The sequence below is a fragment of the Mytilus californianus genome, unplaced genomic scaffold, assembly GCF_021869535.1.
Source record: "Mytilus californianus isolate M0D057914Y unplaced genomic scaffold, xbMytCali1.0.p SCAF_2, whole genome shotgun sequence".
Lineage (NCBI taxonomy): Eukaryota > Metazoa > Mollusca > Bivalvia > Mytilida > Mytilidae > Mytilus > Mytilus californianus.
In genome coordinates, this window is record NW_026262668.1 from 135174589 (window position 1) to 135191627 (window position 17039).

The 17039-nt window shown below is 32.3% G+C and overlaps 1 protein-coding gene across 1 annotated transcript; it reads left to right on the forward strand.

Annotated features, from left to right (window-relative positions):
* The first annotated feature begins 795 nt into the window (after nt 1-795).
* LOC127731115 (retinal homeobox protein Rx2-like) lies at nt 796-12959 on the forward strand. The gene is made up of 5 exons (XM_052239986.1): nt 796-843; nt 1239-1299; nt 6510-6633; nt 11784-11853; nt 12447-12959. The coding sequence occupies exons 1-5, from the start codon at nt 822-824 to the stop codon at nt 12755-12757; spliced, it is 588 nt and encodes a 195-aa protein (XP_052095946.1). The 5' UTR covers nt 796-821; the 3' UTR covers nt 12758-12959.
* Nucleotides 12960-17039: the final 4080 nt, after the last annotated feature.

A 17039-nucleotide genomic window follows, 5' to 3' on the forward strand; every position in this document is an offset into this window, starting at 1 on the left:
TATCTGCAGTGCATGTAGTATATTATAATTGCAAACAAATATGACACTGCTAGCATCTGTTAAAATAACTATTATTTTTCTGATTTCAATGCAACTTTTCAAAACATACCCAGTGTATCATTTTTAAAAGGTATTCATGTACAATGTATGAGTCAGTCGAAAATTACATAATCATTTACAAATTATTTCTTTAGATAATGTACATTATAAAATCATTGTAATTAATTAGTATAATTATACCAATCAAAAGCTTTCCTATAACATTTGACTGTGGTATTGTCGCTAATATCATCGTTGATCTTTTAATAAAACATCAATTGTTTAAAGATGAGGGCTGTTAATTTACAATCGTCGCCGGTTTCCACGAGGGTCTAACAGGAGATCAAAATTGACATGTCTTCTTACTGTTAGGTTTCCACCCTTTTTGTCAGGAATCGTTCTCTTCTGTCTAACATACGAAGCAATAATCAAATAAACATATTTGGAAATCTCTTTCTTTATAATTCCCTTGTCAATCCAAAATCTAGCATAATGGGAATTACTCTACCCCTGTCAACCCATCATTAATCGTAAATATCAATTTGATGTTCGTTTCATGAAATTGACACGCACTTGTGGTGACGAAATTAATCGCTCGCTTAATGCCAATTATTGATATAAGAGACCCACGTCCCATTGTTCATAATCGTGTTATTAGTGGTAATTTCTCTGGCATTAAAATTTCTGGATTTGGTCCATTCTTTGAAGTATATATAAATAACCATGTAATTTTCATTTATTAAATCATATTCCGTTCGACAGTAACAAGTTGGTTTGTCGCTATGAAAGTTCATTCTGTAACTGGTAGGTTTGTTTATTTCACTTCTTATTGTCACTTACAAAACATATTATGTTTAAAGAAACTATTATTATTGAATAACACAATTATTAAATAAGTCTCAAACAGTTTAAAAGAATAAGACTAAACATGTTTGACTGTGTATGATATTAGTTTTTTTTTTATAAAAGTGTTTCGAGATCAGTATTCAAATTTTGTGTGTAGAACCAAGGAATTGTATATTTAGATGCACAACTCCTTGATAGAACTACCACTCAAAAATTCCATTTCAATTTACGAATTGATAAAAAACATTTCAATAAATATATTTACTTGTGTCCCAAAGTTTTCACAAAATTATTTGTTTTTCTAATTTACTATACAAACTATTTGTTTATTTACTTTTTATATTTACACCTAGGTGTGCTATCTGATATGAAATATTTCCATCACCTTGATGATACAAAGAAACCCCGTCACAGGTATGATATTACTTTGCATTTTGCATGTTTATTTATAAGGTAAATGTTAGTTTGTGTAGTTTATGTAGACTCATCGAAACAGCAGTAGATATATGTACTTTTATGAATACCTGCTGATATTTAGTTGATATATTCATATATTTAGCTTTAGAATGCAAAAGGGACGCGCACACAAGTTTTGTTAACAGCTTTTCTTATAATAATTTGCATTCATGTGGGAAAAGAATGTTTGATCTTCACGAATATCCAGAACAATATCCAATCTCTAAATTATGTTTTCATTATTTATTTCTCGTGTTAAATAGTTTTGTAATTACATACAATAAATTGCTACTGATGGAGATGACCGGATCACAACCCTTTGATAACACGTGTAATAATTGGATTAATAATTTTTGAAGTACCTTTTACCATTGAATGAATGAATGATTTTATTCTCATAAACTAGTACATAGCTACAGAGAAAATAACAGTCCATATATAATACATATTTTGTTTCGCATGTGTGAAAATAAATAACAATATAATAATATTACAGTTCCTCTAACCAGGAGGACAGACTTTCACTGATATGTATCGTATAAATCTACACAATTTTTCTAGTTCAACAGCATTTTCAGATGAGAATATATGATTAAATTTAATAATGTTAGCATTTTTGTTACAATAATGTGGTAAATATTTTTCTCTTTCTATGTTGAAAAAATTGCATGACATTATGTAATGAAATTCATCGCCAATATCTGTAGAGCTGCAGAGGTGACAAGACCTTTCCGATCTCGGAATAGTTTGCCACCTTCCCGTCTCCACTGGCAAACGATGATTTCCGCATCTAAATTTACACAAAGTATATAAAAAATTAAAAGGCAAAGTTGATAAATACTTTTCAAATTTAAATTCGGTCTTGTAAATTCTATAACATAAACTTTTCGAGGATTGATGTAAATCTGCAAACCAGTCTTGTCGAAATTGGTCTTTTAGCTTTTGCTCAATACTTAATTTTATCCATTTTTTGTTAAAATAATCTTGGCAATGCCATACATTTGACATGCCACATTCATCAAATATTTTCTTAATAAATAGCATCCATTTATTTCCAATACCATAATTGTTACAATTAATGTATAATAGTTTATAAAGTATACAGGATAATTTATCTTCATTTGTATTATCAAGAAGGCGACACCAAAAGTTGATCATTCGTAGTTTAGCATATAAAGAATTAGTACCTTTACAGGACAGGTGATTTAAGCATTTATAATTTGGTATTTAAAATTGATAGGTAACAAAAAAGTGACGATAAATTCAAGACATGCGATAGGTTCAACATTAAAATAGAAAAAATAGCCTCCATAAGTAGTGACAGGCATATCTTAAAAAGGGGCATTAGCTACGAGATATGAAAAAATTAGAATATGATTTAGTTTGGTTCAATCATTAATGGAAGTGAAATAATGAAATAATGATTCGCTTTTAGCAGCCAATTTGGTTCAATTTTGTCAAAATAAGCAGAGAAACATCGCTGATGAATTATTCATTTGCAAGTGAATAATTCGACCTCATTGAATCCGTAGGTGTAGGCGTAATTTCATCCCACCATGTATTTATTCCGGGTAACTGAGTTTCACTGGAGAATATTGAATGTAAATAGTGTGGAAGCGTCGATCTTGATATCGTTGTTTTGTTTTATATTAGACCGATTTATTGTTCACGCATATAAATTAGTTAGAAATATAGTCTATGGAGGAATATTCGGAAGCTAAATTATTGTTCATTCGGAACACCTATTCATCTTATCTGTATTAGCTTCCTGCAATTAAGAGCACCTCCATACGGGGTATCTAAGATATTTAAAACATGACAATAAAGAATTTTCACAGATCGCTAATTCACTTATCTGATATATGATAATAAACAATCTATAGATCCTTTTTTAAACATGTATATTTATTGTAAAGCTACATTTTATGCATTGCAAGGGTTTACTGACTTGAGCAAAGTTGACAGTTGTACCCTTTGATAAACAAGTGAAAGATAAATGTTCAAGATTTAATTATAACGACCTATGCATATGGTATCAAACATCTGTGTCTAGATATTCACAGAGAGATATTTTAAAATAGTGCTGTGGCTTCTACATAATGAGTTATAGTTGGCTTTGGGATTTGATTTGTAACAATAAAATCATTATGCATACTTGTCATTTTGACAAATCAGATAAAAAAAATCTGTTTCAAATGAATATAAAACAAGTAAAATATTAAAAGACTATTCGTTAATATTCATTTTTTACAACTTTTACTGTTTTCTTTTTACAGTATTCTCTATCAATTAAGTTATCTTGTAAGCTAACTAAATGTTTATTTAATTCATTGATGTCACTATTATTTCTTTTATTCACACACTGTAAATTAATACTCTTTAATTTATGTGTGTTTTGGATGTGCACTAGTGATTGGTAAACATTGATACGTTTCTGTGTTTTTGATATACCATGTACACGTGACATAACATCAAGAATTCCATTATTATGGAATCGATCACCTTTGTACACTTCGGTATCTAAATAGAGAGTGGTAAAAAAAATGGGGATCTGAACACGGAAACACGTGAAATAACAAATCGCAAAAACGTTGCACGTAAAAAAACACTCTGGAAAAACGAAGCCAAGGAATTAAATCGTAAATATTAAGGAAAAAATTACCAAAAGTTATTACTCAGCCGTTCTTGGAGATCATGCAGTCATTATAAATTGACATGGCGACCCTGCATGTGGTCACTTTTAGCGTCCTCTAGTTGCATAAGATTTATCATAGTAATACAATAGGCTATTAATAAATATCTTGGGAACAGTTAATTAGTTAGTAATTTAAAACAATATCTGGGCTGACTTTGAATTAGTCCCGGTTTACTTTTTAATCTAATGCGGGACAAGCACGAGAAAATAAGAGTACCGACACGAAACACGGAAAATAATTAAGGGAAAACACGAAGCACGCACGTCGAACCAAGCACGAGAAAACGAAAAATAAAACGTCGAAACACGAAATCACGTGAAATAAAAAGGCCGAAAACGTTGCACGAAAATAACCCTTTACCACCCTCTAAATAGGTCTTACTAGATGTCGACACCTCATATTAGAACTAAAGTAGATGGTCAATTTCGTTTGCTAGGTTAAAGAAATCTTCAACTTGCTCTAATTTGCCTGTGAAGACCATAAAACCGTCATCCCTATTGACAGTGTAATTTGATGTTTTCTCTCCTTTGGAACTTATCTAAGATTTTAATGAATAGGACAGACATGCAGATGCAGATCTGTTCATGTTGGTGAAAATATACCACCCATGGGCGCTCCTATAATGTGTTTGTATAACAGTCCATTAAACTCAAATTCATTGTTTCTAAGAATTAATTTAACAAATGCAGTTAAATCTATTTTGTTAAGAATCTTTAAAGTATATTCTCCTGTGTGGCAATTAGTTCTAATGCATTGATAACAGATTCTTCTAAATTATCAATGATCATATTTGTGTACCTTGACGTACATCATAGGCAATAAGAATGCATTCTTTTTTGACCTCGTGTGACTCTATTTTATTGATGGAATCTTTTTATCTTGAATGTAAAAGTTATGCCTCTTCAATATTGGTTTTATAATTAGATCAAGTAAGTATATCTCTCGCGGGAGAGTTGCATTTATTGATGATTGGTCGGTAACGAACATTAATGTGTCCTGCTAGCTGACCAGTTCGCAATGCCTCATTACTTATTTCTAGATTAATTTTATGAATTTTTGGAAGAAGGTACATGTGTTCCCCATGTTTTGAATTATTATTATTCTTTAAGAAATTATACGTCTGGGAATCTATTTTTTTTCCTCATTGCTTTATATTTAACACTTCTCTCAACATGCCAAAATTGTAATGATTTACAATAAAAAGAAAATATTATCTTCCACACACATGACCATGCAAACATTGATATATAATTTCTTATTCAGTTGAATTAATAATTAGAATAAAAAAGTTCTAAGGTTCACGTATTGTCTTTTCTTTTTTAAAGCAACTTGTTTACATATATTAATGGGTTAAAATTAGAATAATTTTCAAAGAACCAGTTTAATTAATCTGAATCAATCTAGCGTTTTATGATATAGTATTAAAAGTCGTACAACATAAAATATAATTTGACAGGGTTTTCGCACTAACTTCCGAAATGGATGAGAAGGAATATGAAACAATTCTCTAGTACTTAAAAGTGCAAAAATATCCTGAAGATTCAAGTGAAAATGAAAAAGGAAGAATAAGAGCAAAAAAGGACGTATTGTAATCAAAACACACGATGGAATGGATGCACCAGTGTAATCATTCCTGGTTCAAAAACACTAGTGTGAACATTCCTTGGATGAAAAACACTAGTTGACTTTGTCCTTTTTTTACATAAATCAACTATGCAAGTTTTAGTTAATTCAAATACCCCCCAAAAATACCAAACCCCATTTTTTTTTTATATATTACCCCTTCAAAAACCCTCTTTAGAATCTTATGATGAGTGGTGGATATTTTACACTGGACCCGGATTAAAAAACCTAGTGATTTTTTGTTGGTGGATAAAAAAAACACTAGGAATTTTCATCCTCCGGATAAAGTACACTGGCGGAATCAAACCACTGTTACAACCGTCGGCAGTCTTCGGAGGTCATCTCGATAGTTAATTAGATGGCGTCTAGACTAAAAAACACATGAAATTCTGATAAATATTATCGAGTACATGCATTGTTAACTGTTTTTTCAGACTTATTATAATTTGGAAATACGTTTTATGTTATAAATCAAATATGAGAATTTGAGTCAAATCGGTGAACACGATTTTGACAGCTAGTGCCCCTTTAACTAAATTGTACGCTACGAACTTCCAAGACCCAGGTTTGCAACATATTTTTGAAACAAAACAAAGAACATCTTATAAACAAAAAACTGTCAATCTTCAGGATATGTTTATCTTACTGTAACTTATAAAATATTCTTGTGAAAAAAAACACTTGTTATCCATTGTTATGTTTCAGAATGAAATGTTCTCCTTTCTAATTGTTCTGTTTCAAAACTACATTTTCTCCATTCCAAATGTTATGTTTCAGAACTACATTTTCTCCATTCCAAATGTTATGTTTCAGAACTTCATTTTCTCCATTCCAATTGTTATGTTTCAGAACTACATTTTCTCCATTCCAATTAAAAGAAATGGAAAAGTCTTTCCGGAAAGCTCCATATCCCGATGTTGTAACAAGAGATGAACTAGCAAAGAAATTAAATCTCGCAGAATCACGTGTTCAGGTAGGTATTCAGATAACCCTTTTTACCGCTGTTTCAAACGACGCATAGATGGATAAGGTACATACAATTTAGAAATTAATTAATTTGATTCTCTGATATAAGGCTGGTGTTCATAGAAGGCTCACAAACAATAGTATTTTAACCGGATAAATGAAAAAATTGTTGAAGCTAATAATTAAGGCAAATTATGTGTACAGGGTTTACAAACAAAAATTACACGCCTAGGAAAATTATATGTCCATCTTTATTATTAGCCATTTAAACTAATATCAAATACCTTTATGTTTGTACCGGTATATGAAAGAGGACGAAGTCAATATTACAATGCAGTAGATTTTTAAAATAATACCTTTTTTTAATTGACAAAATGAATTAATTTTCATCAAAGTGTTCTTATTATTAGATGGTAAAATGAAATAACACATAAAATCATTAACAAAAATAATGAGTTTCATGCACAGAAGGAAATACCTCATTTCATTGCCCTCTTGGTTATAACATAATTGATTAACAAATTACTTTCGATTTGTATGTAGCAACATTTTAACAGCGCCTGCATACTGAGTATAAATAAGTACTCTATTCCAGGACTTGTGTTTACTATCACGATTTCTATGATAAAGGATTTCTTCTTACCAAGGGTTCCAAAGTGTCAAGTTGAAGTAATTTCTTCGAAAATTTTACGGACGCCATTTAATTTATTGATCGTTTTGGAATATCTGCCAAAGAGGATCACGTATATGTTTCACTTGTCGTTGAGACAATGATGTCCTCTTTTATTCGAATGTGACAGTACCGACGGTGCGGCTAATCACCGAACTTTGACCTTGAACGAATCTCACGACGGATGTCAATCGTATAGCAGTAGCTACTTAACCTTAGGGCCGTAACTAGCCTCTTATAAAAGTGAGGCAAATATATTCTGCAAGGGGTCTGGGGGCAGCTCAAAATCGTGCATTCTGAGCGATTCTCGGACCCTTTCTTAATCTGAATCGCAAGTTTTGTTATAATTATTTTTCGGCAATATTCTGGTCTCAAAGCAAAATATATAGATTCAGTGTAAGACTTTTAGTTTTTAGGGACAACATCAAAAGACCGATATGTAGCATAAAGCAAAACTCGTAATTATCTTAGTTAAGTGTGTGGCTGCTGTTTTTAGTTTTTTTTCTGCTTGCAGAAAAAAACGTATTATATACCTTTCAAATAAAGTTAAGAGGGGGCTGAATATCATTGATATACCTATGTGAATTCAGTTTTTATAACACATTTCAATTACAATTTGATGTAGTTCCTAACTGGGATAAAAGGTACACTCAGGGAAACTGTTCTTAGACCTCATTGCTACATTTTTGTGCTGTTTTATTATGTATACCGGCTGATTAATGTCGGATTTGTCTGTTATGGTCTTGTATTGTGTTAAGACTTTGGTGTAATGTTTTTGTCACTTTGAAATGTATTCACAGTACAATGCTTTAAGTACCGCTTTAGTCGACGCTAGGCCGTCTTGACCTTGTTGTAGGGTATGAATAATTCGTTCATTGTTGAAGACACTCCAGTGATTGCCAAGATGAAGAGCAGGAATAAAAGCCCTGTTCATTGATAATTTGTATTTTTTTCTATGTATTGTGTGCGATTTTGTCTCATGCACGTGTACTCCATATCCCTTTATTTTCTATTAAAGGGCCTGAACACGGCTTAATGCAAGTTTAGCCCTTCAATGTAAAAGGTCATATGACAATACATTATTTTTCTTTTTAAATGATTTTTTTACGGGAGATTGGTTGTCTCACTTTAATTTAACCCATGTCAGCTTTTTAGTTTTATTTACAGAAAAACAGTTTTGTATTCTTTAATATAAAGTTTGATTTTCCATGAAAAACGACCAATTTTTCTATGTCCGGTAGTATCGTATCTTCTGAAAACATTTTCTTGAACAATATTTGGACATTGGTGGACATGTAACTTTGCCAAACCACACAACCGTTCACCCGTCGTCGTAGATCTTTCCTTAGGCTTAAGTCTTTAACCAATTTTCCAATGACATATTTTTAGGCCTGCGCAAGCCCCGATAATCGTTGGCTTTTCTACACTGTGAATAGGCTTGGGGCTATTGACTGTGTAAATTTGGACATTGTTAGCCATATATTGCAACAACTTTTATTAAAAATCAATATCATCAACACTATAATCTGCCATATACAATTATCAAAGGCATATTAGACAACTGAAGCGTTAGTCATAAAGATTGATTGATTGATTGATTGATTGATGTTCGCTTAACGCCGCCTAAAAACAAAAAGGTGAGAGCTAATTTCAAATATTTTTACAATTTATAGTAGTTTTTAAAATTAGACAAAAGGTCTTTAAATATAATAAAACTCAAGTTTAAAACAAAATTACTAATTTACAAATGAAATTCAACACTAAGACAATAGTCATAAAGAAGGGCAATCAATGAACAAAAGACAAACCGGGAACAGATACTAACAAAAGACAATCAACACTGAAAACAACTAAAAATAAATAAAAAACATGGATCCCGAAAAAACAGGGGCGACGTCAGAAGGTGAACAGAACTTGCTTCTTGCAACACACTCGCCATGAAAACAATTTGATATGAAGACAAGCTTTTGTTTCAACTTATTTCCAACATATAGTTTTACGTGTAAAGTGGTATTATGATGCATAAAAAGGATAACAAATCCGAGAAGGCAATATGAAAATCGATGTACGGTTTAAATGGCGATAAGACAGTTGTGAAGAACTATTCATCTACTGCGTGCCTCACAAAAAAGGGACAGAGAATAATACCATGTTTTTAACTATCAAAGACTTTTTAATTTTAATTCAAACAAACAGTATTTTTAAGTAAGCAACATTATATGAGAACAAAAAAAAAAGACGAAAACGACAAGACTACAAGCTGATGTTGCTCTTTTCAGAAAAAAAATCTTAAGAGAAAAACCTATACGTCATTACATCTCATAATAACTTACGATCAATGTGATTATAATAACCCTAGCATCTGTAGAGAAAAGGCAACCAGTTTTGAACACGTATAAAAAGCAGTATGATGTTTGTGGCGAGGTTATTAAAAAGCCCATTGTCACAGTCAGTGTTTGATTCATGTAGAGTGACAAATTTCTTACAAAAAACAGAAGTCTATATTTCTCAAAGCAAGGGAGAAAAAAGATCACTTTAATTGTACTAAATTGTTCACTAAGAAAAAAAAATGAACGACTTTTTATCTTCATTCTTTCGCAAAGTATGTTTTTCCTGAGAGGCACATTTTATTGCATTATTTTTTACTAAACATATAAATCAGTTTTTGTACAGGGTTACCCATATTATTTAAGGATTGTTTTTAATATAGAATGCCACACCTCTTTATCAGGTTAGCTTACGTTTGACCTTGTGTAAAAACATGTTTAATCTTTTGATTATTCAATCATAATTTCCCTTTTATAAATAATAAACTATTTATCATATTTTTCTTGACCCGCTTCCCATCCATAGGAACTTTTTAGGTTATTCAATGCTACAAGAGAGCAGACCCGCTTCCCATCCATAGGAACTTTTTATGCTATTCAATGCTACAAGAGAGCAGACCCGCTTCCCATCCATTGGAACTCTTTAGGCTATTCAATGCTACAAGAGAGAAGACCCGCTTCCCATCCATAGGAACTTTTTAGGCTATTCAATGCAACAAGAGAGCAGACGCGCTTCCCATTCAATGGAACTTTTAGGCTATTAAATGCCATAAATGATCGGACCCGCTTTTCTCAATAGCAACTTTTTATGCTATTTAATGCCAAAAGTGATCGTACCCGCTTTCCTCCAAATGAACTTTTAAAGTCATTTAATGCCACAAGTGATCGTACCCGCTTTCATCCATAGGAACTTTTTAGGCTATTCAATGCCACAAGTGAACGGACCCGCTTTTCTCCATAGGAACTTTTTAGGCTATTTAATGCCACATCTGATCGGACACGCTTTCCTCCATAGGAACTTTTTAGGCTGTTTATTAGCGGAATAATATCATGTTATACATATTTCCCACATTTTACACAACATATCATGATTTAATGGTATAGGTTATTGTTAGCAGTATTCAGGTTTACATGCATGAATTGTAGTCTTTTGATAGCTGTTTCATTGACATTTCATCGTTGGCTTGTTAGATAGTTGTTTCATTGACATTTCATCGTTGGCTTGTTTGATAGCTGTTTCATTGACATTTCATTTACATTTCATTGTTGGCTTGTTAGATAGTTGTTTCATTGACATTTCATCGTTGTCTTGTTTGATAGCTGTTTCATTGGCATTTCATCGTTGTCTTGTTTGATAGCTGTTTCATTGGCATTTCATCGTTGGCTTGTTTGATAGCTGTTTCATTGACATTTCATCGTTGGCTTGTTTGATAGCTGTTTCATTGACATTTCATCGTTGGCTTGTTTGATAGTGTATAATTTACATTTCATCGTTGGCGTGTTTGATAGTTGTTTCATTGACATTTCATCGTCGTCTTGTTTGACAGCTGTGTCTCTGACATTTCATTGTTGGTTTGGTCGATAGCTATTTCATTGACATTTCATCGTTGGCTTGTTTGATAGTGTGTCATTTACATGTCATCGTTGTCTTGTTTGATAGCTGTTTCATTGACATTTCATCGTTGGCTTGTTTGAAAGTGTGTCATTTACATGTCATCGTTGTCTTGTTTGATAGCTGTTTCATTGACATTTCATCGTTGGCTTGTTTGATAGTGTGTCATTTACATGTCATCGTTGTCTTGTTTGATAGATGTTTCATTGACATTTCATCGTTGGCTTGTTTGATAGTGTGTCATTTACATGTCATCGTTGTCTTGTTTGATAGATGTTTCATTGACATTTCATTGTTGGCTTGTTTGATAGTGTGTCATTTACATGTCATCGTTGTCTTGTTTGATAGCTGTTTCATTGACATTTCATCGTTGGCTTGTTTGATAGCTGTTTCATTCTTTTCATCGTGTCTCGTTATTTGATATGAACTATCATACAGACATAACTACTAAGCTACGACATTAAAGTTACTAAAAAAATACTCCTTTCGACATAACCATTGTAACAGATGTCGGTGACTGAAATGTAAACACTTTTTCGTCATTGTAGATTTGGTTTCAGAATAGACGGGCAAAATGGAGAAAAGGTATAACTCCACGTGTTGAAATAAACCAGGATGGTAGGTTCTTTAAGAAAACATCATAAACAGTCTTTCTTATATACATTCCTCTAAAAAGCGAATACATACACGGAAGTATGTTTGAATTTTGTTAATTTCAAACGAGCTTATATAAAATGTTAGAATAAGAAATGTACTTTGAATTGCATGATTCTGCAAAAATTCATGTAAATCAGGAATCAAATTCCTTTCCCTGTGTAATTATATTGGTTAAAAGGAACCGGTTAAGAATAATCACACATAATAAAAACTGAGGTTTTGTCTTTAACTGTGATATATATTTATTCCTTTTGATAAAAAAACAAAAATGTCCAAAAAGATTGATTTTCCATCAAATACCTTAAGTTTAAAACTCCAGACACGAAGTTCGAAAGTCGGCATCTGAATTTTAGAAACGAAATTTGAAATTCAATATCTACATTTGGAATTCAATATACAAAATAACCAACTAGAGGAAATAATTTTGCAATGAACTATAACGTAACTGAAAATTGTTACTTACTTACTTAATTCTCTTCATGTTCTTGAACACATAAGGCATCAACAGAAAATTGTTAATACGTATATATTTGCAAATGTTTTTTTTATTATAGACATTCAGAGTTTACAAGATGATTCAAGGAAACCTAATGTAGAACCAACAGAAAGTGACTTAGTTCAAGAGTTCCCCAGACCTGAATGGAATCCATGGGGATTTCTCGGAAACTATGCATTCCTGTCCCAGCCTTGGTATGGGAGATACGCTGATTATGAATTAGCACATCGTAATTCGTTCCATCAGAACTATAACATTTCCAAGGACTATGCATCATGCTACTCTCCCATGAACCTTGTCAAAACTAATGATTCATCAGCTCATTTGGAGAATGAATCATCAGAAATAACAAAACCTGGAGCCATATAAATTATCTAGATAATCGTGGCAATAACTATTTATTATCATATTTATTAAATTACAATCCTGGTATTTGAAATATATATTTTGTATAAATTCTTAAATGAGTTAAACAACGTATTTACTATGTAAAATACTTATTTATTTTTATATATAATTTGCTTTTACGTTACAAAACGAGAGTGAATAAATACCAGATTACATCATGAAATAGTTATACATAACAAATGTCATTGACTGTATTGATTTTTTTAACTTTTTAAATGGTTTAAAGTATGTTCTTTTTACAAATTTAACAACGAGATTGATTATTCTTTATGCAACATAATAAGGAACTCATGAAAACGTCGGAACAACGTATGGTCACAGAGATCTACGGTTTTCATCTTTGGCCTCCTTAGTAATAAATAGATATTTATTTAACAATATACTAAATCAAAACAATTTCCCCTACATTTGTGCTTCTATGACAAGATCTTCAAGTTGTCAAATCCTGGTAATTAAATATTTAAAAGAGAGGCGAAAAATACCGAAGGTTAATTCAAATTCATAAGACAAAAATAAACTGACAACGCCATGGCAAAAAAAAAGAAAAGGACCAAACTACAAACAATAGCATACAAAATACAACATAGAAAACTAAAGACTGAGCAACACAAACCCGAACAAACATTGGGTGTGATCTCAGGTGCTCCGGAAGGGTAAGCAGATCCTGCTGCACATCTGGCATCCGTCGTGTCGCTCATGTAAGTACAAATCCGGTGATAAGTCTAATTCGGTAGGTCACCTTGGGGAGGATGAGATTGTTTTTACGAGAATTGGAACATATCCGTCTGGACGTCATCATCAGTGAAACAGATATTCCATAACGGTCAACCAACTCGTGATGGCGTCCGTAAAATTTTCGAAGGGATTATTAAAACTTCATCACTTGGAACACTTGGTTTAATAGCTTCCTTGTGAGCAACCCTCTATCAAGGAAACGTGATATGAAATACAAGTCCTGGAATATCGTATCAACTTGGAGATATATACTCCATATGCAGGCGCTGCTGGAATATTGCTACATAGAAATAAAAAGTTCATAATTGGGAAGCTCAAATCATCTCTTTTGTCGTAAAGTTAGTTTTCAACTGACCCCCATTGTCAGTTTCTAGATGTAAGTCAAGGTATATGACAGACCTAACTGTATTTGTTGTATCCTTAAGCTTTATTTCAAGTTCGATGGGATAGATGCGTTCAACATATAGTCACCAAACTTTGAATTATTTAGTGAGAGGAAATCATCTATAGAGCGGAAAGTGAAGTCAAAGGATAATGCCAGCTTCTTTGCATTCTTCCTTAGAAGGTTCTGTATGAAGTCAGCCCCGTGTGAATAAAGGAACAAGTCAGCAAGAAGAGGTGCACATGGGAATACCGATTGTTTACCGTCCTCAAAACGTAACAAATATGTTGTCAATCAAGGAATCAAGCATCTTAATAATGTCAGTTTTAGAGAATTTTTCTTTTATATCAGAGTGATTTTCTTTTTACAAAGTACGATTTATCCCTCCCTAAGACAAGATACGTTTATCTACATGTACGTTGGCCATTCTTTTTTATGAAAGAAAGCAGAACCAACTATTTTAGTCTTTTAGTTTGGAATGGGGAATACTTGTGTAAAGAGTAGAAAAGTCAAATGTTTTGATACTATTTCATGGTGAAAGAGTCTTAGATTGTATGTACTCTAAAGCTCTTTGGTTTTAATACTATAATTGATAGTCTATTTAATATACTTGAGACATTTTTTCAATAATTCTACATATTTCCACAAAATCTTAATGTTCTTCATTTTATTACAAAGTTGCATATTTTACAAGTCTTTTTAAATTTTGCATCGAAGAATGTTCTAACCAAAATTAATTGATTTGTATTCGACAGGAAATATACAACTGCATTTCCAAATATTATATTGGTGTTAGTTAACAGCTGTACTTCTAACATAATGTAACTGGTGAGGTATCAGTTACACTTATATGAAAATAAGAAGATGAGGTATGGTTGACAATGAGACAACTCTCCACCAGACACAAAATGACATGGAAGTTTACAACTATATGTCACCGTACGGACTTCAACAATGAGCAAAACCCATACCGCAAAGTCAGCTATAAAAGGCCAAGGTAAAACAATTCAGAAGAGAAAACTAACGGCCTGATTTATGTACAAAACAATGAAAGAAAACAAATATGATATACAGCAATAAACTACAATCACTGAATAACAGGTTCCTGACTTGGGACAGGCACATACGGAATGTGGCGGGGTTAAACTAGTTTGTTAGCGCCAAACCCTCCCCCTAACCTTGGATAGTGGTGTAACAGTACAACATTAGAACAACTATAAAGTCAGTTGAAAAGGGCTTAACTCATCAGTTAGATACAAAGCAGAAAACATCTAACAAAAACACAAACCGGACGTGGCAGGGTATTTATACATCCCAAAAACAAAAAAGACAATAAGTACAGATCTGAGAGTACTCGCAGTTACTGACAGCTAGTTCAAAGCCAACAACAACTAATAAAAAAATCAGGCATCTAAGAGTAAAATATCTATCAGTAAACATCCAACATCCAATGGATTTATTGTAACGATGTCATTAACAGTCAGAGAAAAACGTAATACAAGATACAGGTATCGTCAGATTGTAGAGCCATGAATGTGCATATGTATGTAAACATAATTTTTAGTTTACTGATAACAAATCCATATTTATACAAAAAAAAAACAATATTCAAAGATCTAATTACAGTGTTGAATTGGTAGGTAACCTTTTAGAACAAGTTTATCTAAAGGATAGATAAGTTTACCCGGTTCGTATCTAAATTCACAGAATAACAGGCATCTGACTTGAAACACGCACATGCATACTCTGGCTGGGTTCACATATTTAGAGGCGCTAAACCCTCCCTCTAACCTGGAAAAGTGGTGCAACAGTACAACATAAGAACAAATTATAAATTAAAGATCAGTTGAAAAGGGATTAACTCATCAGATCGATACAAAGCACACAAAAAACCTAACAAAATTACAAAAGACACAAAGTACAGATATGAGAGCATTTACTGAACGCTAGTTTCAGGGGCAATAATGATGTTGGTTTTAGTTAACATAACGTGCACAGATGGACAATACAATATCTAATATTGACTATGTATAACCTTGTAGATTTCTAACCATTATAATATTGACCATTTGTTACCTTTTTGATTTCTAACCCTTTTCACATTGAACATTTGTGACCTTGTAGATTTCTAACCATTCTTACATTGACAATTTCTTACCTTGTTGTTTTCAAACCATTTTAATATTGACCATTTATGACCTTGTAGATTTTTACCATTATAATATTGATAGAGTACGACGTAATCCCTTGTTTTTTTCTTTCTTTTTGAAATAATGCACTTTGGTAAAATACCACAGCAATAATTTTATTTCGTGATTCCTTTGAGACTGAAATCTTTTAGGTATATAAATCATATAGCAAATAAGACTTGTCGACATAGAAACTTAACTAAACTAAACAAATAAAGCAATCAGCCCGGCGCAGTATAATTTAATATATAGAAACATAAAACCTATTCAAACATTTAATTCTAAATGAAGAAAATTATGACAAAAAAGTGGACGAAATAAGTAAAGATAGTTCGGAAATGGCTACACAAACTTTCTACACTACGAATGTAGAGTTGTGGAAAATCTTGAAGTATACAGGAGAGGGATGTACACTTTAAAATGAAAACAAGTATAATTGAAAACAACGTTCAAACCTATGATTGCGTTGGATAAAAGCCGCAATTTTAATACGTGTGCATGCAAAACAAATTTCTTGGTAGAGGGGTCTAAATACAGCACAAACAACATTTTCCAAAAGACCTAAAAAGTGAAAAAGTATATTTCAACAAAACGCATTTGACTAGCAGGTCGAACAACGGATGTTCTTAAACCCTGCTGACTGCCATTGGCGATTGCAAAATAAACGGATCACCAGATGTAACAAAATGGATCTTAACTATTAATTTAATACCAAACAGAAAACAATAAACTTGCGGAAAAGATGGTATATCGCAAACAAAAGGTGCAAAAATTAGTACACCATATTAATGTCTCTTCAAAGATGTTAGGTACAAAAATGGTAATTGGAAGGCCATATAATTTGCCTCAATTTAGGATAGACTCTTGAATTTTGAAGAGTCGAAATAGGGAGAACGGATCATATAAACCCGAAGGCAAATATAATACAAGCCCAAAC